General features: G+C 50.2%; 10 protein-coding genes across 10 annotated transcripts in view; 4 read left to right on the forward strand and 6 right to left on the reverse strand.

Moving 5' to 3' along the window:
- The window catches only part of UREG_04870 (uncharacterized protein), a gene marked incomplete at both ends in the record, with an annotated part of 1,341 nt that extends 808 nt beyond the window's left edge, over positions 1–533 (reverse strand). Inside the window, one exon of the mRNA XM_002584135.1 lies at positions 15–533. Coding sequence (XP_002584181.1) covers positions 15–533 — 519 coding nt within the window. The remainder of the gene's footprint in view (positions 1–14) is intronic.
- Positions 534–751: 218 nt separating this feature from the next.
- UREG_04871 (uncharacterized protein) lies at positions 752–2,510 on the forward strand (the record flags this gene model as incomplete). Its single annotated transcript, XM_002584136.1, has 5 exons — positions 752–773; positions 987–1,070; positions 1,185–1,293; positions 1,419–2,200; positions 2,290–2,510. The coding sequence occupies 5 exons, from the start codon at positions 752–754 to the stop codon at positions 2,508–2,510; spliced, it is 1,218 nt and encodes a 405-aa protein (XP_002584182.1).
- A 1,348-nt stretch (positions 2,511–3,858) lies between these two features.
- On the forward strand, positions 3,859–6,477 carry UREG_04872 (uncharacterized protein; the record flags this gene model as incomplete). The annotated part of the gene is made up of 1 exon (XM_002584137.1): positions 3,859–6,477. One exon carries the CDS (start codon positions 3,859–3,861, stop codon positions 6,475–6,477), a length of 2,619 nt encoding a protein of 872 aa, XP_002584183.1.
- A 1,466-nt stretch (positions 6,478–7,943) lies between these two features.
- Positions 7,944–8,645, forward strand: UREG_04873 (uncharacterized protein; the record flags this gene model as incomplete). The annotated part of the gene is made up of 1 exon (XM_002584138.1): positions 7,944–8,645. The coding sequence occupies one exon, from the start codon at positions 7,944–7,946 to the stop codon at positions 8,643–8,645; it is 702 nt and encodes a 233-aa protein (XP_002584184.1).
- A 585-nt stretch (positions 8,646–9,230) lies between these two features.
- On the reverse strand, positions 9,231–10,427 carry UREG_04874 (uncharacterized protein; the record flags this gene model as incomplete). Its single annotated transcript, XM_002584139.1, has 1 exon — positions 9,231–10,427. One exon carries the CDS (start codon positions 10,425–10,427, stop codon positions 9,231–9,233), a length of 1,197 nt encoding a protein of 398 aa, XP_002584185.1.
- Positions 10,428–11,378: 951 nt separating this feature from the next.
- UREG_04875 (uncharacterized protein) lies at positions 11,379–12,428 on the forward strand (the record flags this gene model as incomplete). Its single annotated transcript, XM_002584140.1, has 1 exon — positions 11,379–12,428. One exon carries the CDS (start codon positions 11,379–11,381, stop codon positions 12,426–12,428), a length of 1,050 nt encoding a protein of 349 aa, XP_002584186.1.
- A 434-nt stretch (positions 12,429–12,862) lies between these two features.
- Positions 12,863–17,554, reverse strand: UREG_04876 (bimD protein; the record flags this gene model as incomplete). The annotated part of the gene is made up of 4 exons (XM_002584141.1): positions 12,863–13,301; positions 13,347–15,424; positions 15,478–17,139; positions 17,207–17,554. 4 exons carry the CDS (start codon positions 17,552–17,554, stop codon positions 12,863–12,865), a joined length of 4,527 nt encoding a protein of 1,508 aa, XP_002584187.1.
- Positions 17,555–18,062: 508 nt separating this feature from the next.
- On the reverse strand, positions 18,063–19,785 carry UREG_04877 (uncharacterized protein; the record flags this gene model as incomplete). The annotated part of the gene is made up of 2 exons (XM_002584142.1): positions 18,063–19,250; positions 19,312–19,785. 2 exons carry the CDS (start codon positions 19,783–19,785, stop codon positions 18,063–18,065), a joined length of 1,662 nt encoding a protein of 553 aa, XP_002584188.1.
- A 993-nt stretch (positions 19,786–20,778) lies between these two features.
- Positions 20,779–22,702, reverse strand: UREG_04878 (uncharacterized protein; the record flags this gene model as incomplete). The annotated part of the gene is made up of 2 exons (XM_002584143.1): positions 20,779–22,352; positions 22,420–22,702. 2 exons carry the CDS (start codon positions 22,700–22,702, stop codon positions 20,779–20,781), a joined length of 1,857 nt encoding a protein of 618 aa, XP_002584189.1.
- A 726-nt stretch (positions 22,703–23,428) lies between these two features.
- Positions 23,429–23,989, reverse strand: UREG_04879 (60S ribosomal protein L43; the record flags this gene model as incomplete). Its single annotated transcript, XM_002584144.1, has 4 exons — positions 23,429–23,492; positions 23,599–23,763; positions 23,876–23,906; positions 23,971–23,989. 4 exons carry the CDS (start codon positions 23,987–23,989, stop codon positions 23,429–23,431), a joined length of 279 nt encoding a protein of 92 aa, XP_002584190.1.
- Between the last annotated feature and the right edge of the window lie 253 nt (positions 23,990–24,242).

The raw sequence follows: 24,242 nt of genomic DNA on the forward strand, positions 1-24,242 counted from the left end.
TGGGGAATGCTCACTGGATCATCGGTGGCTCGAGTATAGGGTTCATAGTGCCGCTGGGTTGCAGAATCTAGCTGAGGGGGATACCGTCCCACACCACCGTGTAACTCGGTGCTGTTCGGTGTAGGTGGGACAAATTGATGTGGTTGCCCAAAGCTTTGTGGCATGATACCTTGTTGAGGCTGCTGCTGTTGTTTTTGAAAATAGACAGACGTTTGATTCACTTGAGACTGCATGCAATTGACTCCCTGCATATCAATAGACCGCATTTGTTCCACAAACGACGTCGGGTATTGGTGGGGTTGAGTCGTTTCGATCCCCTCCATTCCAGTCAACTGAGTATCGTGCACCATAGAAGCCGGCGTTTGCGACGCGGAGGTGGTAATGGCCCGACCATGTTGGTCAACAGCGCTTTCTAGGTCGGCTAGGTCAAACTCGAAGTCAAGGATATTTGAAAAGTCCTCGCCGGAGCCCGAGATCAGAGAGTCTTCCGGCACATGGTCAGACCATGATGCCAGTGAAGGATCTTGGTTCATCGCAAAGGAATGCGCTCGACTGGTCTTTGCTCACGGCAATTCTCGTCGTTTCACCCCACCTAATACCACCACCCGCCATCCAGCCTGATCTCCCTGGAGCCCTGCAATCCCGCTCACACGACTCCTCTCCATTTTCGACATTCACGTCAATTGGGACTGTATTCCTTGCTATAGCTCTGGCGGCACTCTCGGCATTGCCACGGATCTGACGATTAATAATGGCCGAATCCACGGAGATTGGTGAGTCTTGTTTTGCTATCATTTGTGTAAATCCATGGGCGTAGCTTGTCCGACATGATTGTTTGACGGCAGCGTCTTTGGACTATATCGTTCTTCTTATGGCTGCGGTGTCATACCCGTACCCCGCGCTGTCATTTGCGTCCAGGTGCCAGCTCTGTTGTTGATTGTGCCGACCAAGCATGTTGGACGAGAGACTGATGAAAGACTCCATAGACTACACCCTCAACAACCCCGATACTTTGACCAAGTACAAAACTGCCGCTCAAATCTCCCACAAGGTCCTTGAAGCTGTCACAGGTACCGTCTCATCCATTTCGAACTCTCCAGTGACGAGCACCGCCATTCTTGCACTGAGCAATAGAGGACGGCCGAAGCTACGACTGCATTCGGATATGCTAACGTGAAATATAGGATGGTGCGTGGAGGGCGCAAAGATCTTAGAGCTATGTGAAAAGGGTGACAAGCTCCTGGACGAAGAAGTGGGAAAGGTCTACAAAGGCAAAAAGGTCCCCAAAGGTCCGTGTGGTCCATGCAATCTCGCACAAGATTGAAGCTTCTGCATTTCGTCATCTTCCCGTCTTTTCAACTGCGCCCGTATGATAACGTCGTGCCAGGTATCTCTCACCCGACCACCGTTTCCCCAAGCTCGTTTGTGACGCCATACACTCCCCTGGTCTCCGACGCAGACGAAGCTGCTACGACGTTAAAGGCAGGGGAGGTTGTGAAAATCCAATTGGGTGCTCAAATTGATGGCTTCGGAACTATCGTTTGCGATACCATCATTGTCCCGTCCGCAGAGGGGCCTACGACCAAGATTACGGGCCGCGAAGCGGATTTGCTCCTAGCAACATATTACGCTAATGAGCTCCTTCTTAGGCTTATGGTCCCTCCCGGTCTTGTGGCAGCAGGTACCGAGGAAGAAAAGAAAAAGGCTGCGGCTGAGAAACCTCCTACTCAAACCAAGATCTCTGCTCTGTTGGAGAAGGTTGCAAAAAGTTACGATTGCACTGTGGTTGAGAACACCACCACCTGGCTGTTTGACCACAACGAGATCGAGGGCAAAAAGAAGATTATTGTTGCTCCTGGTGCAGGGGTTAAGGGTGAGGGAACTCCTGAAGTCATGGAAGTGTGGGGAGTGGAGGTTGGCCTCAGTCTTGGATCGGGAAAAGTCAAGACTCTGGAGAACAGAGCCACTTTGCATCGTCGTACTGCCACCACTTATATCCTGAAGCGCCCAAGCTCCAGGCAGACGCTATCCGAGATCGTTAGAAAGTTTGGCACTTTCCCATTCAGTCTTCGTCAACTCGACGACGAGAAAGCGGGAAAGGTCGGTGTGGTTGAATGTGTCCGCGGTGGTGTTGTTCGCCAATATGAACCTGCCGGAGATGCAGACGGTGCTCCAGTTTCGAGACTCCTCACAACTGTTGGTATGTGATTCATATCTTTATAGGGGGACCTCAACCTCGCGGTCGTGAGCCCTGTTCTTGGCAGATCCCTTGTTAACTGTTATACCTAGCTATTCTCAAGAACGGTTTGACGCGACTGGCAGCTCCCCCGCCGCTTGACCTGTCCAAGGTCGAATCCGATAAAAAGATTACAGACGAGGAAATATTGCAAATCCTCGAAAAGCCACTTGCAAAGTCCACAGGAGCCAAGGGCAAGAACAAGAAGAAGAAGAAGAAGCCTGCCAAAAAGGCCGCTGAAGACGCCGAGGAATCTTCCAGCGAAGAGGAGTGAGATTCCCCTTTCACAGGGAATTTCCGTTTTGCTGCAAACTAGGATCTGTTTTTATGACAGGTGGTGTCCATCCCGCCGGAACTATTTGCATATAATGGGAGAACTCTGGTAGTGGTTCTACATACTTCAGCTACATGGAAATGGGGAAATACAGGTTAAGGGGCACTGTTAAATAGCTTCATGCTCTACTTGAAATGAAAACTGATTGTGTTCCCTGCCCTTTTTTTGTGTTCCTCCTTGGTGGCCGGCTCCCCAGATAGACGGCCACGGCCAGCCTGTACAGGGATGAAGCGTGTCCCGCTGGTAAGATAGACTCATCAGGAGGCACCAAGGCTCATATCTATGTACCAGGTAGCAAGAGTAGCGGGGAACAGAAGTCGTGTGTGCCATCTCCGCGGTCTCGAGTGAGGCCAGGAGACATATCAAACGGGTGCCTCGAGCCCTCACTTGTGACAGACAGACGGAACTCTCCGCAAACTTGTTTACATTTCTTTGTCTGCCAGCCTAGGAACAGAAAATTCTAGCAGACCCGACGCGTTGTTGATCCCGGAGTCCTGCCTCGCAATATAAAATTTCTCCTCGCTTCTCTCTCTCTCTCGCTTTCCCACCACCCTTTTTTCTTCACAACATCCCGATTTCCACAATCCACCACCACGCTCCGTTTCTCTTCTTTCAAGACATCTTGCTATCAAGCGTCGTCTCGTACTCTACACTGCTGTCCAAGCTGTCTTCTATTGAACCAACTGCTTTTGCACTGCTCCTTTTAGCCGAATCTTGCTTCCGAATTCTCAACTTTTCACCGTTGAATCTGCTTCGTCTCGCTGCATAGAGATTCTTTCTCGCCTTCGAAGCATCGTCTTGGTGACTAGTTATCTTTGTTACTCGAGTCCTCCTTGACCATCTCTTCTCCTTCTGTTAACCCCTGAACCCCGCGGTCATCACCTTTTCTCATTAAGACAGCTCGAAATTCTCGAGTGTCCATAATCAAAACGCATCTACGCGTCAAACCAGATTGATTCTACTATCTGTCAAGGCAAGTCACCGTTTGTTCGAATTTGGCGTTGTGCTTGTTCGGAGTGTGTGGTTGGGCTTTTGCTGTGAGTTTGGCAGCTTGGAAACCATCACAGCGCCATCTCCGTTTTCTCCCTTTCAAAACTTCTCAACTCCCGCCCACGGCCACAACCACACGCGGCCAGTTCGCTTTTACGACAACAACGCGTGGTGTGTGCATTGTCAGCTTGTGGATTCTAATCAAGTAAGTCTTGCTTCATTGTTTTCTTGGATTGCCCTGAACTAATCCAGTGTAGATTATTTACCGCAAGCTGTACAAGAACCTCCTTCGATCACAATGGCTCCTCAGCTCCGTTCTCGCACTCGCGCTGCTGGAGATTCTTCGCGTCCTGCAACCCCTCTCGATGCACCTCAAAGCAATACTGCTACCTCCTCCGAGACTTCACGTCCTAAGAAACAGCGCAAAACTGGTGCAAAAACCAGTGTTCCTGTCGGTAACACTGCCGAAGAACCCGCACGCAAGCGAAAGAGAAAGACCAAAGTTGGCCCAGCAGAAAGCATTCAAGAATCTTCCGATCAACAGACTACTGGTGCCGAATCCCAAACCGATCCGTCGCGTCCCCCCAGTGCACGTAATACTCGCCCGTTGCCCCCATCAACGTGGAAGGAACCTCGATCATGGAAGAAGAAGACAAAGCCGAGTTTCGAAGATCTCAAGGTTCGGAGAGGCGGTATCTTTCAGCACCAGTTCGGTCTTGGCTCTCGCCCTACCCTTGCCAATCTTAGAACTGGAAAACTTGTTGAAGACGACGAGGAAACTGTAGCCAAAAAGCAGGCTGCCAAGGGCAAAAAGCGAGGTCGAGTCGCTAAATCGAGGAGATCAAGGAAATCGAAGAAACCTGCAAAAGCAACCAGTCAAGCCAAAGCTACTCAAGCACTCGAGACTGCTATCAATGATTCGACAGCCGCCTCCACGTCCCAAGAAGAACCGGTGACGCCAGAAACCGTCCCTGCCGAAGAAGAACAGCATATCGTTACTGAAGAAAATGAGCCGGTTGTCCAGCATACCCATTCTGATTCTGGCAAGGACTTGGAAGCCGATATCGCTCAACCAGTCAATACCTCGACAGCTCCACCCGTCCCAATGGAACTCAAATGCAGCAAAGAGAGATTCAACGAAGTCTTCGAGTCAACAATCTCCAGGGCTCAAGCGTCCAATGACATCAAAGTTGCAGAGGGACTCCGTTGGATGTTGACTGCAGCGGAAACAGATCCCTTTCTTTTAAAGATCATGGACGATGTTGTTGCCGATCCAACCCAAGAACACACAGCTGTGTTCCAGGCCGCACTCCGGGATGTGGTCAAGAAGCTTAAAGCCGAAGAACCCGTTGCTGCCGCCACTGTTGAAGGCCGTGAGGAATCTTCATCCTCACTTTCAACTGCCAAATCCTTGGAAGCCGATACCACCAAATCATTGGAAGCTGATACCGCCGCTCCAATACAGCCACCAAAGATTTGGCAACCTCTTTGGGATGAAGGATTGCGACCTGAAGAGGAAGACCCCAACCCATATCTTCCCACTGACCCAGTGATTCCAGCCTGTCCAAAGAAAAGAGTCGGTAAACATCCTGAACTCGTGGCGCTCGCGGGCAAGAAAAGGGCGCTGTCGAATGCAAAGGAGTATCCTGGCTACAAGGTTCGCGCCAGCAACCTTCGGACTCGCATCGTGGTGCAGCCTCAACCTCAACCTCCCCGGAGGCTTGCACGTTCATTTGACGACGATGATGCAGCTTCTGTCCAGTCTGTGGAAAATCGCAAATCGAAACCAGCGGATATCGACAACAACGACTTTTGCCGTGTGTGCAATGGTACCGGCAACCTCTTGTGCTGCGACGGTTGTGTGGATTCGTTCCACTTTGCTTGTCTCAGTCCACCTCTGGATGCCAATTCCCCACCTGCGGGACAGTGGTTCTGTCCCACTTGTGAGCGGAAAGGCCCAGGGGCTGTGTTTGAGGCGGCAATGGACACGATCCCCCGAGCTCGCTATGAGGTGCCGGCCGAGATCCGTAACGAGTTCGCAGAGGTACAGACTGCGGAGGATGGGTCCTACGAACACCATCGGCCAGAAGAGCTCCCACCGACGGTCAAAGAGACAAAGAAGCTGACCTGGGATCAGATGGCCGATGCCCGTGTCAAAGTCTTCCACGAACGAGACGACAATGGAAACCTGATCATATGCACGAGATGTCACCGGGCCAATCTTGAAGGTGAACGACAAGTCATGAAGTGCGACCATTGTTCGTCGTGGTGGCATCTGGATTGCCTGGATGAGAACTATTCTCATCCGCCACTACAGTTCACGGGAAGCAGCAATCCACGGCACTACTGGAAATGCCCAAATCACCTGGACAGCATGCTCAAGGGCCTTGGTGACGGCGTTCGATTCCGCCGTCGACGTCGTCACCACGAGCTTGCCGACGTTGAGCTGCTGCCGTCGGCTTACGAGACGGACTCTTTCCACCAAGAAGACAATTACGGAAAGGGTTTCCGGGTGACCGAGCGCGGCATGATCCAGAATTTTATCGAGCGCGCCCGTCGGGATCACGCTGAAAGGAGAGCGCTCAATGCCCTCAAGGCAGTCGAGGACCAAGCCCGGGCTCTACTTGTCCCCACCGGGGGGACACCCGGATCCTCAGTCGGGGTCGCCAATGCAGCCGGTGCATTGGTGGATCGATGCCCCGAAGAGCGCGAGGGTGCCTTGGCCCTTTTGGCAATGGCAAACCCTCAACCAGCTTCTAGCCGAGTAGGGCAGCTGGTCTCCCAGCTTGTTGCTGAATCGCCGGAGACGGTTCGCAACGCGACAAGTGAGATTGAACTCCTTCAATCTCTCCAAGGTCTGATCAGTCAGCGTCTCCAGGGCCTGACTGCGACTTCGTCGACTGATGTCACCAACTGAGGGTCCTTTTGGCCTCAGTCCCCCTCTCCGGAGCTGTAGCTACGGACTATTTTTTACCAAGAGGGCAGATCAGTTTCAGATGCTTGCGCAAAACTTGTCAGATCTCAATTCCTCCGTATGACGTCGAGATGGTCGGTAGTTTGACAATTTTTCACGCCTTTATCTCTTTTTCGTGGTTGGGAAAAATAGACGCTATAGCGATTTCAACTACGCGACGTCCTCGAGTCATACCGATTGGCGCAAACGATAAACAATGGTGCTTACACGGGTTGGGTGATTTGGTTGCTGGTTTCGTTGGACGACAATCTCGAACGGATTTGGAGCAGTCGTTTGGTTCGTGGGCTCGACTTTTTCGCCGGTTCAGACGGGTTCGATAACGATCGATATTTCAAAGCAAATCTTTTCCGGTTAGGTTTTGCATTGCGTTTGGTGCATGGGTTTTGGGGCGCTGGAGTTGTGACATTCGGTTCGGAGTTTGGTTTGGGTCATGAAAAATGTTTACGGCTTTCACTTTTACTGGAACTTGACCAAATAAAAAAAGGGGGAGTTGGAAGGGCGTTGGGATCTGGTTTCTGGAATTTAGCCCTGATTCCATTGTGTTGTCTGTCTGTTGGCTTCCGGTTGATACTCTGCTCGGTTCTCCGTTTCCTTCCCTTATACCCCCTAATGCCCGAGTTTGCCCCCTTTCATTTCTTTGGATTTCAGGTTGTTGACTAGAGTGTCGTTGGGGGTAAGGCGTCAATATCAGTCCTTGTTGTACCCTCTCTCGCAAGAGATGATGTGTGTACTCGGGATGGATATATCGTTTGTGCTCCCCGTACTCATGAGACTGCTGAGTTCAAAGACTGAGAGTCTTACGATGCACAGTCTTGTACGGGTTTAGACCCTGTTATTTCCCCTATTCGCGCACTTCACTTGTCCATTGGGACCTTCTACGGGAGATGGATTGGGAGTTACTCTGAGAATGATGATGGTATGCCATGGTTTGAGATTCTGTATGATTAGATGTTCGTTTTTGGGTTACGGAGACCGAGCAGAAATGAAAATGCATTGCTAGATATCCAAAAGCAGTTTTACTTATCCCATCATCAGTGTTCAACATGCTTCAGCCAAACACCGCATCGTCGACATCATCCAGCTCTCCTACAGCAGCCAGAGCCAACCTAGTTACCTGACGCCGCGCACGGAGCCCAAGATGGAGTGGAGTAACACCGGCTTGCAAGGTTTATATGCGCCAAAAAAGCGCGTTGGAAACGAACAGCGGGCCATCCTAGCCCGAGGAGATAATGAAAGGACGGTTGAGATGCGACAATTCGACCTCCTCACTGCTTCTTTCCCACGCCTCTCGCCAGCCATTGTCCTTTGAAGAGATATCCTCCAGCGGATACGGCTGATCTCAGTGATCTGTCGATCTGCCGACAAGTCCACATTGCTTTTTCGTCTTCCCCTTCTCCCAAAGCCGAACGATGCCGATCCGCGAGAAAATAAAACGGGTCTTCTCCCGAACTTCGGCCGCCTCCTCCTCCTCCTCCCCTTCTTCCTCCATCACCACCCCAGCCCCCCAGCGCTCCAAGCCAAAAACCACCACCGTCGTCCTCGCCGGCGTCAAAACGGTCAAAGTGAAGCCCCGGCTCGGGAAAGATGGAAAGCCCAAGATCGAAATCTACAAGCCGCACGAGGTGCCGCGTTCAAAGTACCGCGGGCCCTTTGACCAAGACCACCTGCGGAGCTTGGCTGCATACTCGATTCCCACCGCCATGTCGGATCGGCCGCGGTCAATGGTGTCGGAGCTGTCGCCCATGGGCACCTGGGCGCCGCCGACGAGGCGGAATAGCCTGGTCCGGCACGAAGCGGTGGCGAAGAAGATGATTGATGGGCTGACGCAGGCTCTGGAGGAGATGGAGAGGCAGGTTGATTCGCCGTCGGAGGAGGGTGAGGAGAATATGCGTTTTTCTTGTCGTGATACCCGGGGCCTGAATACTCCAGCAGACGGTACCTCTCCTGAGGTTCCTTATTTTGCTAATACCAAGGGCAACGTTAGCTCGTCCACGTTGTTATCGTTGCGTACTCTCCACATTGAAGATACACAGACCCTTTTATCGAGCTGTGATGAAAGAGGAATGACGATTCTTAATGACGGAAGATGCAAGGCAGGTTTGATCAATTGATTAAGGTCCCTTTGATTTTTATGCTGTCTACCCGTGGCAAGGCGATCTGGAATTTCTGTTCATTTGATGTTTGGCGTTTAAAGGAATCGTAGATGGGATACGGGAGTTTAGATGAAGATAGAATGGGTGTGCTGTTTAGATACTACTGTCTCCATGACCTAGGAGTGCCAAACCGTGCGAGTCAATAGAAGTCCAATATATCGATCAATGAATATGACAATACTGATACATTTTGAGCCTCCCAGGAAGAGCTATATAGTTATACAGCAGCTGGGTCCTAGATGCACTTAAACTACATGAAAATAAACTGTCCTTAAGTATTGAAACATCACAAGGGATTTCTAATAAACCCCTTCATATTTCATGTATTTTATAAGGGTGTTGCTCAACCAGCAAAGCAGCCTTCTTGTAAAACGGTCGATTCTGCTGGTGATGATGGCCAGTTTGAAAGTTATTTGATTGTTTAAAAGGATTGAGAATTGCGGCTACATGGGGAGTGGAATAGAATTATTCTCAAGAGCTTTAATAGCTTTGCTAGGAGATTCTTCGCAATAAAACATAACTTTATAGTAAGGAAATATATGTTCAAGAGCGGGCCTCAGGTAGAGTGCGGTGGAAAGCGAAATCCTTCGGCCCGCCAGCACTCTTCGCAGCCTCAAGTAAACAGTGAGCATCTCGCACACCAGTATTAACGTCTATGGACCACTCCGAGCCGTCATCCTCCAACCGATACTCGAACTTGAACTCGGACGGGGTTCGACCGCATTTCTTCTTCACCTCCCTTTGGAGCGCCACACCAAAATCGGAGTTAAGCCATCCGCGGCCCCAGACCCGGAAGAGAAATTCTCTTTCATTCCACCTAGGATACGCGGTGCCGAGAACCTTCTTCGGAGCCGGGTGGCGCTTTGTCCTTGGATCGATGCGGTATGTCACAGGGCCAACTGTCACACGCCCACCGCCCTTCCAGTTCATTGGATTATTGGGGTCATTCCCATCACAGCCATCTAATGCCCTATCAATCAAGTTCCGCTCGCAATCCTTCAAAGTAGGCTTAAAGTCAAGCTTAGGTGCCCAATCAATTGCTATCTCAACTTCTTCCATCGTGCCTTTGAGATATGTTCGCGAGATTGCACCAGAGTTTTTGTCTAATTTTCCTTGTTTGACTGCTGCGCGGCAAAAGGAACTGATCAAGTCTTTCACTGTATCTCGGGTTACATACTTTCTCGTCTTCAGACCGTGACATTTTTGTAATACGGCCGGCGCAGCCGGAGAGTGTGTGCCGGCGGCTGTTTTTGTTTGAGATGATAAGGTTGTGGCCTGCTTCTTGAAAGTGGTAGTTGTTGCTGATTTAGTATTCGTTGTCGTTGTCGTCTTCTTTGTGGAAGTAGGAGTATCTTTCGTCGTTGTGGTCTTAGCCCTACCAGAAGTCGACAGCATGGAAGGTTCTGCATAAAGCATGTCAGGTTCAATCACCGGAGGGAGAGTCGGGACCGAAGCTGGGCAACCACTGGAATCAGAACAGGAGCGACTAGTGGTTGTAGCAGGAGATGAAAATATAGCTCGTTCTGCATAGAGCATGTCACGTTCTTTCACTGGTAGAAGGGTGGGAATTGAAGTTGGGCAACCACTAGAACCAGAACAGGATAGGATAGTAGTTGTCGTTCCACTTCCTGTCATCGTGCCGGTGTTGGTGTTCGTTCCTGTCTCTGTTCGTGACCTCGAATTCGAAGTTCTTGAAGTAGTATTTTCCTCGGATGATGTCTTGGTGTCTTTGGCAGACATCGTGACAGCGGGCAGAATGGGATTGCCTCTGGCATCCGTGGGAAAACTGGTCGTTATATAACTATTCGCTGGAAGACTGATGCATCCCGACGCGGTGTTATACGGTACTATCATGAACAAGTCCGATACGGCCAGGGAGAGAGAGCAAAGGTTAAGAAGTGTCAAAAGCAAAATCATTGTGCCGCTCTTGAAGGCGGCTGAGAACCCGAAATGCATCTTTCTGAGTCGCAACGTTGGTGTCAATCGGCTGGCAAAGATAGGAAGCACATGAAGCGTACATCGACACCATTGATGCTGAAGAGCAGCTGTTCTTATAGCATTGTCTATGTATGTGCCGAAAATAGCTTTGGCAGAGTCGTTCAGCCATTGCCATGGCGTGTGGTATACAATTAAAGGGATATTTGTAGAATCTTAATACGAAACGCGGAGATTCGTTGCGTTAATTGCGGGAATGGACTATGCTCTAGTAACTGTGGTTCATCCTCATGTTGGACTGGTCCTTTGGTCCTTTGCTTATTCCGACAAAGGTTGTTGTGTGGTGGTTTTAACATACACAGCCCAGGCTGCCCTCAGCATAAACTCTTCTCTTCAGGCTTGGGGGTGTGGGTATCAACTGGTTAGTTAACTAACGAGTTAGTTTGTTAGTTAGTTAAGTTAGTTAACTAATTCAACAGGGGTCCAAAGGTAAAGGGGCTAACTAACTTGCATCAGATAAACAACTGCAGCAAAACAATACTTTATACCAGATGTAGCTCTGTTTTTACTGCGTTCCAACGCTACAATAGAAAGGTAGCGGGAGAAACTGTACTGGGCTGTGTTCGTGCTTGTGTTGGTCAGAAAATCATTGCTGACGGTAGATGCAATAGCGCCGGATATGCTGTTTCGAAGAAAGTCGCTGGGATTGATCAAGCACCAAGGCACCCAGGGCTATAAAGCGAGCGACAAGATGCCATGTTGCTGCTTGGTCACAGACGCAAAACGGAAGCGGCCACCATCCAAAAACAAAGTCCAAGTCATCTTTTCTACTATATCGATACCCGGAACGGGATACTGTCCGACGGAGCGAGTAGCCACTGGGTGGTGAAATCACAAAGAATGCGGTCCGGATCAAAAATTCTTTACCTTTTCATTTACATCCTCGCCGAAATCCTCTGCGTGTGCGAAGCAGCCTCGGCATCGATCAATGAACCAGCCGAAATAATGCCTCGAGCGGGTTCGTGGACGCGAAGGCGGTGGCGCAACGGGCTGATGAAATATTGCTTCGATGTCCAAAACCCAGCCAAACGGAAGGAATTGGAAGAAATATTTGACGATGGATGGGCGGTATGGGCAGAGCATCAAGGCTTTCCCTTGCGAAGACAGAAGCTGGCCAACTGCCCTGACACGGTGGGAGAAAGAAAAGATACTCTCGTTGTTAAGTTGACAGACTCAAGTCCAACCACCACTGTTGGCAACAATGGAGAGGCTGAGATGAAGTTTAATGTTGATTTCAAGGGTGCGGACAAGAACATAGTCCACACAATGGTTCATGAGCTGGGTCATGCCTTTGGGCTCATTCACGAGCATCAAAAGCCCGGAGCAGAAAAGCACATCACATTCAAATGCGAAAACCTGGCCGACTATGATACAATAAAGAAAAAGTATCCTGGGAGCATCAACAGTTTGTGCAGAAATCTGAATGGAGCTGTCAGCGCGGAGTTTACGGCAAGCAATTTTATACCGTACAACGGTGACTATCGTTCGGGAGTTGTGTTGGAACATGGTGCGAATATCGATGCCGCAGACTACATCGATTGGCGCTCAATTATGATATACGGAAGCGACTTTGGGGCTAAAAGGGGCTTAATGGGGCTGAAAAAGAAAGTCATCACGAAGACGGACGGCTCAGAAATCAAGCCAAATGGAGACCCGTCTGCCCGGGACGTGGCGTTTCTCATCTGGTGGTACAGTCAACCGGACGAGGACGATATGGATCTGCCGTTTCTGACAGGCGGCGGTTAACGTTGCCCGGCTGGCACAACCTGGAGCTGGTAGGGACTGCTTTGAGAAAGAGTTGTTGTGGGGGGGAGGGTATATTGAATGTGAATTGATCTTGAGGTGTGGTGGTGCTTTGTAACTAGACGAAGAATGCAATCCATTTTATCCACAACTCCATGTTGCAGTCAGACAACAGATGAAGATGAAGTTGAAGATGAAGTGAGGTTGAGGCCGAGATTGATAACTGAGTTAAGGCGGTCAGAGTAAACTACACGCTATGCCCGTTTGGGATTTCATTCAACAGTAACTATATCATTGCTGAAGACACAAAACATACAAGACAGTTAGATCAAGGGGAGAAAGCATATAATTCGACGCACGCCCGGGAAAGATATGTAAAGATCCTTACGAGCTATCAAAGTGAAGACATCGATGCCAGCCTTTTACCGTTTCCTTTGTCAGCGCCCTCGTCGAGTTGACCTGCGAGCCGCCTTTGTGGGCTTTTCATCGTCTTCCTCCGGCCTTGACTTTGGCTGTCGTCCGCGCCCAGTCTTCGACACAGCAACCGGGGACATGGATTCTTTGGACTTGGAACCTCTTTTGGCCTGAGCGGGCGTAGAGGACTTTTCAACATCGCTCATCTCCGTATCTTCGTTGTTTCCGCCATCCGCGCTATCAGAATGCAGGCTGTCTGGGGCGGACGAAAGCTCAGACACCTCTTCGCCTTCCGAGTCGACAGACTCATGATGCTTCTTGTTCGCCGTTCGAGCACCAGTTCCTTCCCATTGCTCCATCTCTTTATCCGCCTCGTCGCTATCCTCTTTCCGCATAATTGACACCCGTCTTCGCTGACCCGCGACCACTCCGGCGCCGAGCAGCAGACGACAGCGAAGTTTTCTTTGTGCGAGTCTCCCCCATCATCGCTTTCCCAGTCGTCCTCACCTGCCTTTCTTCGTTTCTTTCGTTACGACCGTGCCAGCGGATGATCGTCTCCGTATTGGAATGGTACGACCATTCTTGTCTTTGCGAGGCTTCTTTGCAGAGCCTGTTCCCTCATCGCGACCCTTGTCACTATGGCCTGACTCCGTTTTCCGTTCTCTTCCTGCAGAATTCGTTTTTGGCTTTATATAGTTTCGAACCACTTTTTCTAACCTGTCCTCGACTTCTTGTGGAAGGAAATTTTTTGTGGCAATGTCTTTCGCCTCTTGGTGGCTGCTCAGTGTCGCGAAGAGCGAACTCGGCAATCTCATCTTGCCAGGATACGTTTGTAAAATATTTGCGGCGCCGCTTCCGCTGCTACCACCAATCTTGTGCTGTTGTGAGTAAATTTCTGCGAAGCAGCGAATTGTAGCCTGAGAGAGGTCTGAGAGGGTATGGAGTCGGGTGGAGAATACATCTGAATCTGAGGTGGATATCGCGTCCCGGGACTGCTTCACCCTCTGGGCAATGTGGAAAATTAGGGAAAGATTCTTCTCGCTCGCGACTGCGGTCAGGTAGAATAGGATATAGTTGGTAAACTCAATCAAATCATCGACCTTGGTCGATTCCTCCGAGGATTCGGGCGGAAAGTCAGGATGATGGGCAAGAAGAGAGAGGAGACGTGCGAATATGGATTCCATCAATGTCTGCTGCTCTGACGATTTACCCTGAGATTGTCGCGAGTGGAATGCAGTTCGAGACCGAAGCCACGTTAAGGTGCTATCCTTTAGATTGGGAACCGGCTCAAATGCCAATAGAAATGTGATAGTATACCAGCGTGGGGGCAGCTGTGGTGTTTGGATCAATCTTTTCTTTAGTTGAGATATGAATCCAGACCTAACCTCGAACACATGATCCATCGCAACTAGGGCAATCGAGTTGAAATGTGCCGGTGTGAACATCCGATCGCATAGAACTCGAGATGCGCACAGCTTGAGAACGGATTTTGCAGCGAGGAGACGAAGCCTTGTCTTTTGTATTGCAGGCGTATCTGCAGCTTTAGAGAGCTCACCCCGATTTGTGATAAGGGCATTGAGAATGGTATAAAGTGGCGATGCATACGCTTGGAATTCGCCATCATCGTCTTCGGGTATTTCTTTCGACCGGACACGATTCACAAGTATCTTAAGAGCCCATTCTTTCGCCGATGTCTCCTCATCCGTGGTGTCCGACCACGAATAATCTGAATCGGGTTCGGGGTTTCGATTGGTGAGTAGAACCTGTTTTGTTGCGATATCAAGAATCAAATCTCCTTCTTCATCAACCTCCTGCGGTGAGAGAAGGTTTAATTGTGAGATAGTAGCGAGTTTGGTAAGAAAATGTTCAGACCCATACGAACATCCCTTGACACTCTTCTTGATCAGATCTTTAGCATACATCTGCTTCCGATCAGAGGCAGCCAGCAGAATAGTGACAGCATTCTTTGCTGCAGGTGGAGAGGAGCTGTATAATGCATAATTCGAGAGTGCAACTAAGAAATTTCGTTCTTTTGGAAGCTTATTAGGAAGTTTCTTTGCGAAACCAGCACAAGCTTTCAGAATCTCCTCCACCCCTGGGTTATCGGGGCAGTTGGACGTAGGGGCTTGGGCCTCCAAGTCTCTGCACATCTCTTGAACATGCGCTTCAAGGACCTCGGGGTTATGTGAAGAAATCTCTCTTAGCATCTCATGGGCAACATTTCCTAGTCCTAATTCGTCATTTCTCGACAGTTTCATTATGGCTGGTACATGGCTTCTGTTGAAAATTAAAGAGCTGCTTCGATAAACTAGCGGAAGTAGATTCCCAAGCATGGATGAAGTGGCCGACGTGTTGGATTGGATACGACTTGTCAACTCCCGAATGGCTTTGGTAACAGTGCGATAATCGGATGCAGCAGCCATGGCGAACCGTACCAGTTGATAACTTCGGCGATCATGCATTTTAGCGAATTTCCAAAGATCAGCGGATACGAGCGAGGAGTCCGGGAAGGTCTTGGATAAAGTATCAATAACCTTCGTCAGCCTAGCTTTGATTACATCCTCATCGCTATCCATTACACCTCCCTAACCGCAGAGTATTAGCTTATGTTGAACGGTACCGGAGCAGGAAATCTCACATTATACTCTTCACAGGCTTCAAGATAGAAGGTCACAAACGCCCTCATTTTCAATTGTCGGCCTTGAAGAGCGAAGAAAACCGCTTTCGCTTTTTCATCCAAGTTCTTAGCTAGCGTTAAGATACGGCGCAGACGCACAGCGTCTGGATCAGGTTGCTCCTCCTCCGAAGACTTCGATTTCCGGGCCTGACTTGACTCGAACTTCGAGCGCTTAACCTTGATTGGCGGGTAGGACAGAGGCAAAAGAATTTCGAATATGACATGGTCAAGCAGGACGTGTAATTCGTCTGTATTCGTATAGAAGGCGTCAAGTATTCTCGATGGAGCATCTTTAAGAATGGGAACGACCAGCTCGTTGTTCGCTTCGATTTCGCCTGAAGCAACAGCCCACATTGTTCCTAAGATAGGCATGGCTTGCTGGCGAACTGCATGCTTCCGATCCTTTACTCTTTCGGCTAAAGTGGAAAGGAGGGAGCCTGGTTCTGAGAGCCCGCCGTCAATGCCCAATTTCCTGATCACATCGGAAAAGCTAAACGTTCCAATGACTTTCACGGCTGCAATTCGAACTTTCTCATCAGCATCTATCAACATTCTCTTGAGCCCTTCTAATAGGCTTTTCTCCTCGTTGTCACTCAATCCAGAACCACCGGCGGATGTAAGGAGAATTCGTCCTATCGCGGTGGCCCAAGCGGCACGTACCGATGCTGACTTGTCCTGCCGTCGGGAAAGGAAACTGTCATAAGCAGCGGAATGAGCTTGGGAGAAGGGTTTTGGAGACAGAGGTGTTAATAACGCGTTAGAGGTCGATGTATCAGATTCAGAATCTCTAGCAAACGGTATTGGCGGATAAGCGGCTGGGTCCATTGATGCAGGCGTAGGGGGACCAGCCACCCCAATACCAGAAACTATGTCTCCTATTGTCTGCGTCGCAAGTAATCGCAGCGACATGGACTCGGCAGATAGCTCTGCTTCTAGCTGCGGTATCACATTCTGCAAAACATCCGGGCAAGCACGCCATAGTTCCCGAATCAAACGATGAGCCTTGTCTAGCTCTTTCACATTTTCTCCTTCATCGTCAGAATCTGTAAAGTCAACCTGACGATGTCGCTTCGAGTGTCCATTGGCTGAGGGATCGGACGCATCGATTATAACATTATTGAAGTACTGGCTAACATAACTCGTCATTTTGTCGGGACATGCGCTGCAAATTGCTTTCGCCATATTATATGCGGGGGGGTAATCTTTCATCCAGAGAGTTGACTGCTTGCTGTCAACGGCTGCCTCCTTTTTATTTTTGGCGTTCCCAGAGCCTTCCAGAAGCCGCGGGTCGACGCGGAGAAACTGAGCAACAATGACATCCACAACCTCTGGTGCGAGACTGGACGCCTCGTCAATGATGGGGACTAGTAACCGGGTCATGTCATACTCAACATTTTTAGCCAACGGTTCGCCGGTGGAGGCTTTCGCTGAGCCGGAGACGATATCGAAGCAAGACGAGAAGAGAGGGAGGATGAGAGTATCAGGCGCATCAAGATCGGTCAGTAAGATGATACTTTTCACCTCCGCTAAGGATGATAGAACATAAACATGTTGGTCGTTATATGCGTTGGACGGATTTGCAAGGGCGGGTATTATCGAGGTGACGATTGTTGTAAAAATATCCTATTTTGCAGGGCACCATCATCAGTCGGCGTTCTTTAGCAGTGAGGCCAATCAGGCAGTATCCTACTTTCAATTGATTCGCGGTAAACGGGGCATCCGGCGCGCAGAGCCGCAGTATATCCACCACACAGCATGCGGTCCACGCCCGAACGCCTTTGTCCCTATGCCCTAGCAGATGTCCACTGGCGAGTTCCTGCGACACTTTCGTCAACGAGTCTCGGTCCGTCTCCTCTTGGTCGAGTTCCCGCAGCTCCGATGCGAGCGACTCCAATCGCCGGAGTAGATCGGCCACGAGAATCGGCCTGCCTGCGCGCCAGGAGATGGGCTCATTGAAGCGGAGCCGGTACAAGCCGGATTGCTCTTCCTCCTCAACCTCCATTGTAGGGGACCGCGCCCGCCGGTTGCGCGACGGCATCTTCAAGCTACGACGTGCAGTTCTCGACTGGGAAGCTTTACCGTGGGCTCAACTGGCGAGATCGCGTTAGAACTGGCGTGTCGACGGCTCGGATCATCCCACGCAAGGTTCTGGGGAGGGCGCGAAACCAAAGCGCTTCAATTAAAGTCGACAATCTAAGGCAGTGGCAATCAATTCGACAAGGCACATTCCTCGTCACGCCCTCGTCGACCAGCAAATCTGTGGTTTTCTCACTCGGAGCGCGACTCGCAGCTGAGCTAATCTCCCCTCACGCGTCGAACACAGCGCGGTGCCCACTGCTCGCCTAATCAGGCTAGCTCAGAGGTGGTCACGCGCAGATCACAAATTCGCTTAGTAATTCTAGTTGCTTAGTAATGAACCTTTACGGACCTCATGTGATTCTGTATGTCTTTGCTCATCTATTCAGTTCTACTCTGTACTCCGTAATGCATGCCAATACTCCATATGAACGCCCGATCAAGCCTTTTCCGCAACATCCAACCGTATTCTAAAACTGCGGAGTGAACCGGCTCATCGCCCTGATCCTCTTCCCGTATACATAAAACAGCATCGGCACTGGAATCATTGCCACAGTCAAAAATGCTAAAAGGCTACCTGCCCACTGGACACCAAGCGTACGGAACATCCGAGCTGCGAACAAGGGAAAGGCGGCGCCAAAACCGCTTCGAACAAGCGTATTGCCGGCATAGGCGGAGTTCGTGAACACCGTATATATGTCGCTGAGATAGCTAAGCCCCTGCAGAAATATGACGATGATGCCGAATCCGATAGGTATTCCGGCCATGACTTGCGGCACCCACGAGATGGTAGGAAACGAGGTCCAGGAGAACCAAAACAGTCCTGCGGGGAGGACGAAGGCGGCAATGATCATCGGCGGAAGACGTTCTTCGGGGATAACCTCTCCAGCCTCTTGCATCTTACGAGCAAAGCGCGTTTTGGTCATGTATACAATAAATGCGCAGCCGCAAAGGATTCCGACAAGAATCCCCAGGAAAGGGAGTGAGGCAACCCCTGGGTGTTTCCAGCCACGGTCTTCTTGGAACGAAACTGGGTAGGCAAAAAAGCAAAGGTAAAGGATCCCATATGCGACTGCCAGATATAACGTGATGAGAAGAAGGATTGGCTCCAAAACAAGCATTTTCAAAGGACGATAAATATACTTGGACACCACTTCACCCAATGTAAGCTTCTCATCGCTGAGTGGTGCACGCAAGGCTGGATTCCCGGTTTCTCTGCGAAGACGTATAGCACGGCGCTGCAGTAGCACCGGGCTGTACGTCTCGGGCAAGGTAAGTATTCCGACACCGCCTATAACAACCTCTAGAATGAGTGTTATCCACGCAGTCCAGCGCCACCCAAGGTCGGAATGGACAATAAAACCACCTACGATAGGCCCTCCAATAGGGCCAACGAACGTTGCCGACGCAAAGGTTGCCCCGGCTATTCCACGATTAACAGGATCCCACATGTCCACCAGAATCCCGCCGACAGTCGCCATAGCCGCAGACCCAAATACCCCCACAAAGAACCGACATATCAAGAGTGTTTGAATGTTCCGAGAAACAGCCACAGGAATTTGGGAAACTGCAGAAAGAGCAAATCCGACAAGAAGCGGATTCCGGCGCCCATACAACTCAGAAAGCGGTCCGAATACCAGAGGGCCAAGGGCAAATCCCTTTCAAAGCATGTCAGTGCTAAACTATGCAACAGATGCAATGAAAACTCGGAGAGCCTACCAACACAACCAAACTCGTTGCTAATGTGGTCACCTCTGTTGAAACACCGAAAATCACTGCAGTGACCGCGGTGGCCTGGCTGAAAACACTGCTGGAAAACGTAATGCAAAAGGTCATTGTTGACGCCAACATGGTGATATACCACCTCCTCCCGGTGGCCCAATTCTTGGGATTTTCAGGGTCCGAGGGTCCATCCCAGCCTACCAAATCCGGATCTCCGGCGTGAGGTGCGTCTGGAGAAATATCAGGCTGTGTGACACCAGGCTCTTTCTCGATATCCCTGTTGTATTGCCTGTTTATGGGGTCTTTCAACGGCGTTGCTAACGGTATCCTTGGGTCGAATCTGGTAGCATCACTACCAACGCTATCGTCTGAAGATGCGCTTGGTAGGCTCCGGTCAGAAATTTGTCGATATGGAGTGGTAGAGCCGGACCCAGAGATAGGTTCCACTACTGGAGGTTTCTCGACATGCATCTTATCATATGATTTTATATAAAGAGCTGCTAAACATTCTCTTTTTAATGAGCAAAAAAGGAAAACTGGCCGCCTTAGAAGTCGAAGCCGCAAATCACATCGATTGTAGAAATAGAAGTTAGATCAAAAATCTGTCAATGAAAGCACCGCGATAGTTGCCCTATCGCCGTGGTATATATGAATCTCCAAGCGAACGAAAGATCGAGATGTCCACCATCTCTGGATAATACCCCCAAGCCGAAATCCGAAACCAGTTATGATATAAAAAAGGTCGCTAAAATACCAGGCCACCGGTCATTGAGCCGCCTGCAGCCAATCGAAGAGACATAACCGTGCCTTAAAAAACGGTTTGATTGATAATAGCCTTGGTGATTGACCATGTTGACCCCATGGCTTCTTCAGCATGCCGAGGTTACCACTCCACGCCGTGGGTTTGGAGTCTGTGGCAGCCCAGAAGCGGATGGAGCGGCACGACGGTCTCCCATCTTTAAAATAGCTTGGATGACTTGGCTTCAGCGAAGAACGCAAAGTAATCAACTATGTGAGAAGCAGCGTTAATAGAGCGGATGGAAATGGGGATAATAGGTGGGCAAGAAAATGGAAGAGTAACGTTATGGTTGAGGCCCAGAGTGCCCTGGACTTGGAGAATTGCATTATTAATCAACCATCTCGCTTTGCTTCAGCATGTTTTCTCGCCTTCTCGACTTCAAAAGACAGGATATTTCATAACTTGATGGATATCATAAAGCTTGATAACACTCAGCGCAAATCAAAAAGGTATATGCAAGGAAAGCTCCAACACGTCGGAGGCAGAAATCACCTCCCGCCCAAACCCCATACCTGGCCTGGAAACATGCCTATCGCTGCTCAACACGCCCAGACACCATAATCAGAGAACACCATGCCATGCATCTAGCTCGCTACAACAAAGGCTTCATAAGCCGGCATAAAGTAAAGTACATGCTATAATTGCAATTCGTGATAAAGGTTTCGTCATGACGATGCTGCACTGCTCTCGCTTCCTTCGTTCGGCCCGGTTTTTTGAATTGCTTGCACGGCTTTCACTACTTCGTTGTTCGCAATGTGAGCCCATCTCGCCTTGCTTTCCGTGTCCATCGGGTCGCCGGACTCTTTGGATACTGCCAAGTCGTACAACATGCGAGAAATGCGCTTATTGATCTCAGTATACTCGTCCTTCGAGACAAGATGCTTGCGGTAATGAGGTTTCAGAGCCGCTCTGACAATCTTCTGTAAATCAGATTTCACATCAAGTGGGAGTTCAGGGCGTGACGGAGAAGAATCTTGCGACCGTAAACGGTATGGAGACGAAGGGTCGCTGTGGGGATCGCCTGAGTGTAATTGTCGTCTTAGCTGTCGAGAAAACCGAGTTCTGTCGACTAAAAGTGTATCACGGGTGGGAGAGCATGAAGGCGAAAACTCGGGTGACGAAAAACCTGGGTCTGATGCCGAGGACATGGGAGTTGCCGGGCCATTTGTGGCTTGTGGGCTTGTGTGAGATGAAGGATGAGGAGACGAACGGTTCGAAGAAATGGGCGACAATGCTGGAGATGACGGCCCAGGAGAAATCGAGTCAACTGCTCTCGATGTAAGATTAGACGGAGGGAATGCGCCGTGTATGGGATGGGAACTAGACGAGTCTTCCACTTCTTTCAAAAGTGATTGCAAAAATGTCGGCCCGGATTCCGCTAACGGACTGCCGGCGATGGCGGAAGGCCTCCCGGTTCGAGAAGGCTCTCCCCGTTCTAGAAGGTCAGCTAATTCTTCTGGCCTCCGCGTTCGTGGTCGTTTCAATCTACGCTCGGGTTGAGATTGTTCGGGTTCGATGGGGGAGGCGGTTGGGGATTTCCTCTTTCTTCGATTGGTGGTTGGCGCCTCCTGAATTTCTCGCGCTCTCTCAAATGCGTTCCAAGCTCTAATTTCATCGATAGACTCGGGTTCGGGAGTTTCAACCCTTTGTCGTGGCCTGGATGGCCAGCCTCGACCAACTTCGAGCAAATCCGAGGCATTATTCCTAAATCGAGCGGACCCAAAGTTCCGTTCCGTTTGCCTGAACCGTCTTTCCCAACTTCTAAACTCCCTTCTGTTGGCGGCTTCACGCCGCCGCTGCTGAATGATTCGGTCTACGGCTTGTTCGTCGTCGTATGGGAAGTCCAAATCTAAATTGAGATGGTCCCAGACTGACTGCCAAACCTGCGCCCAATGGAGAGCTTGGATCTGGTTACGAGTGCGAGCCCGTCTTACGTCTGCCCTTGTACGACGCGAAGACCGATTTTGAGACCTTGAGCGATCGGGCTGAAGTGACCTATGGGCTTGACAGTGGCAACAAAACCATGGGCCGGAAGGAACCGAGTCCAAACCGACGCAATATGTATGAGACGCTGTGTCACACCCATCACATAGCAACAACCATTCCTCATTGTCGTCGTCCCCGCAAATGGGACAGGGTTGAGTGTCTGAATCGTCGATAAGGTCCTCGATAATCAACGTGGGATCAATCTCTGCCACTTGGACTCGATCTTCGACAGCATAAGACGAGATAATTTGGCCTAAAACAGATGTGGTTAATATGCCATTCACGCTCTGGGCTGGGAACTTGCACGGGGAGTTACTCACCTCCAAGGTTCTCAGCAAGCTCTACAACGTTGAATTTTTGCCTGCAAATGGGACAACTGTTCGCTCGTTCTACCCAGGGCTTCAAACATTCATTATGAAGGTTATGACCACAGGGAATCAAGTGAGCAATATACCGAGAGAATTCGTCGAGACTCTGGGGAGCAGTGACATCTTCACAGACACCGTCACCGCTCAAGGGTCTTGGCAACGAATCGACGGCGAGAGTGGGATCGCTGGCGCCTTCGCCAAGGTCTCCTAAGCACACAATGCAGGTATCGGACATGATTGATGTGGGCAATGTCAAGATTACACGATAGGAGGTTTTTTGGCGGCATGAAGGTCAGAATTCAGCAGAAGAGGACGGATGTAGAGGTGAAGACAAGAAAGCGCCTTGAAGTTGTGGGGGACGTGGATGGCCTTTTGAACCAGAGCTAGGCCAGGCGCTAGGCGGGAACAGGCATAGGCCCGGATAACGTGACACCAGAGGTGACTGCATTAGCTCAGCTGAGCATCGCCTATCAAACCACGAGACCAGGCCTCACGGCTCCTTTCGGGTTGGAGAACACAGCCCCCGGCGGCCCGTGTGATTGGCGCACTACAAGATGGGCCTCTGACGCTCTGAAACACTGTGCCTGCATGCAAGAACGGAACACTGTTCATTCGGGCGCTGCCCCCGAAATGCAGCAAGAAATCCTCCATGATTCAAAGAACAGCTAATCCCCAAGCCGCGATGTGCATTTTGTTCTATACGTATGTATGTTGGTTGGCGCTTCCATCTATGGAAGTTGAGATACCAATGTAGGATCCAGGATAGGGCATAAAGCAGTGGTATTTTGTAATGTCTATCAGCGAGCCTCGGCGGCAATAGAGGTATACTCGAGCTATCGACATTTTCGGTTGAGCAGGCCCAGTCGTACTGAGTGGTCAGCGCTCAATATGCCCCAACATTCATCATTTCCCGTGACAATAAAAAAGACAGAGCCAGGAACAGGAACGCCATTTCCCCTACTCAAACTTCCGCAATTTCACGAAGACGACGGATGGTTGATCGTGTGGCAACGGCAGCAGGGGTTCTGCAGCAGGAGAAACGCAATTAGCCTCGCTCCTCAGGTCCGTTTTCGTTTGAAAGCCTATGTGGTTGCGAAATCCTTGAATTGCAGCTGCTCACGGGAAACTTACGCAACAGTCCAGGCACCTCCGGCAACGGTTTTCTTGCAAGAGCGGCACTCCCAGATTCCAACGGCTGTTCTCTTGACGGTGGGCTTGCCGCAGAAAGTGCAGGTGTATCTGGCGTGTTGGGAGATCTCCATCTTCTTCACCTGCTTACGGAGCGAGGCACCATATCTATTCAATTTTATCAGTGCGTCAGCAAGTCCCGTTTAATTCAATTTTATCTCGCACAATTCGTCGAGGGAGTTTCGCCGGATCTCGCAGGTTCAAGAATTTGCAATCGTACCTAGTACCATATTTACCGGTAACGCCGACCTCTATAAACCATTGTGTTAGCAACCAGAAGCTCCAAAAAAACATGACTCTGTCATTTGAACATACTCTTTGTGCGCTTCGTCATCTTGTCGCGCCTTTTGTGTGTATCTTGCGATCGAGGAGAAGGAAGTGCAGTTCGACAAATTTCCAGATGTGGTGCGGGCTCGCTTAGTGGGCTGCGAGGGCTTGGCGAAAGCCCTTCGAGCTAGACCGAAAACGGAGATCAGGTGATGCAGTCGGGATTACCTTATTCCGATACATCGCTTAAAGTCACGTGGAGGATCTGATATCATTGATTCTTTCCCCTGTTTGAGGATGGCGAGGAATGGGAACGCGAA

This window comes from Uncinocarpus reesii, genomic scaffold, assembly GCF_000003515.1.
Source record: "Uncinocarpus reesii 1704 scaffold_3 genomic scaffold, whole genome shotgun sequence".
In the NCBI taxonomy this organism is placed as follows: Eukaryota; Fungi; Ascomycota; class Eurotiomycetes; order Onygenales; family Onygenaceae; genus Uncinocarpus; species Uncinocarpus reesii.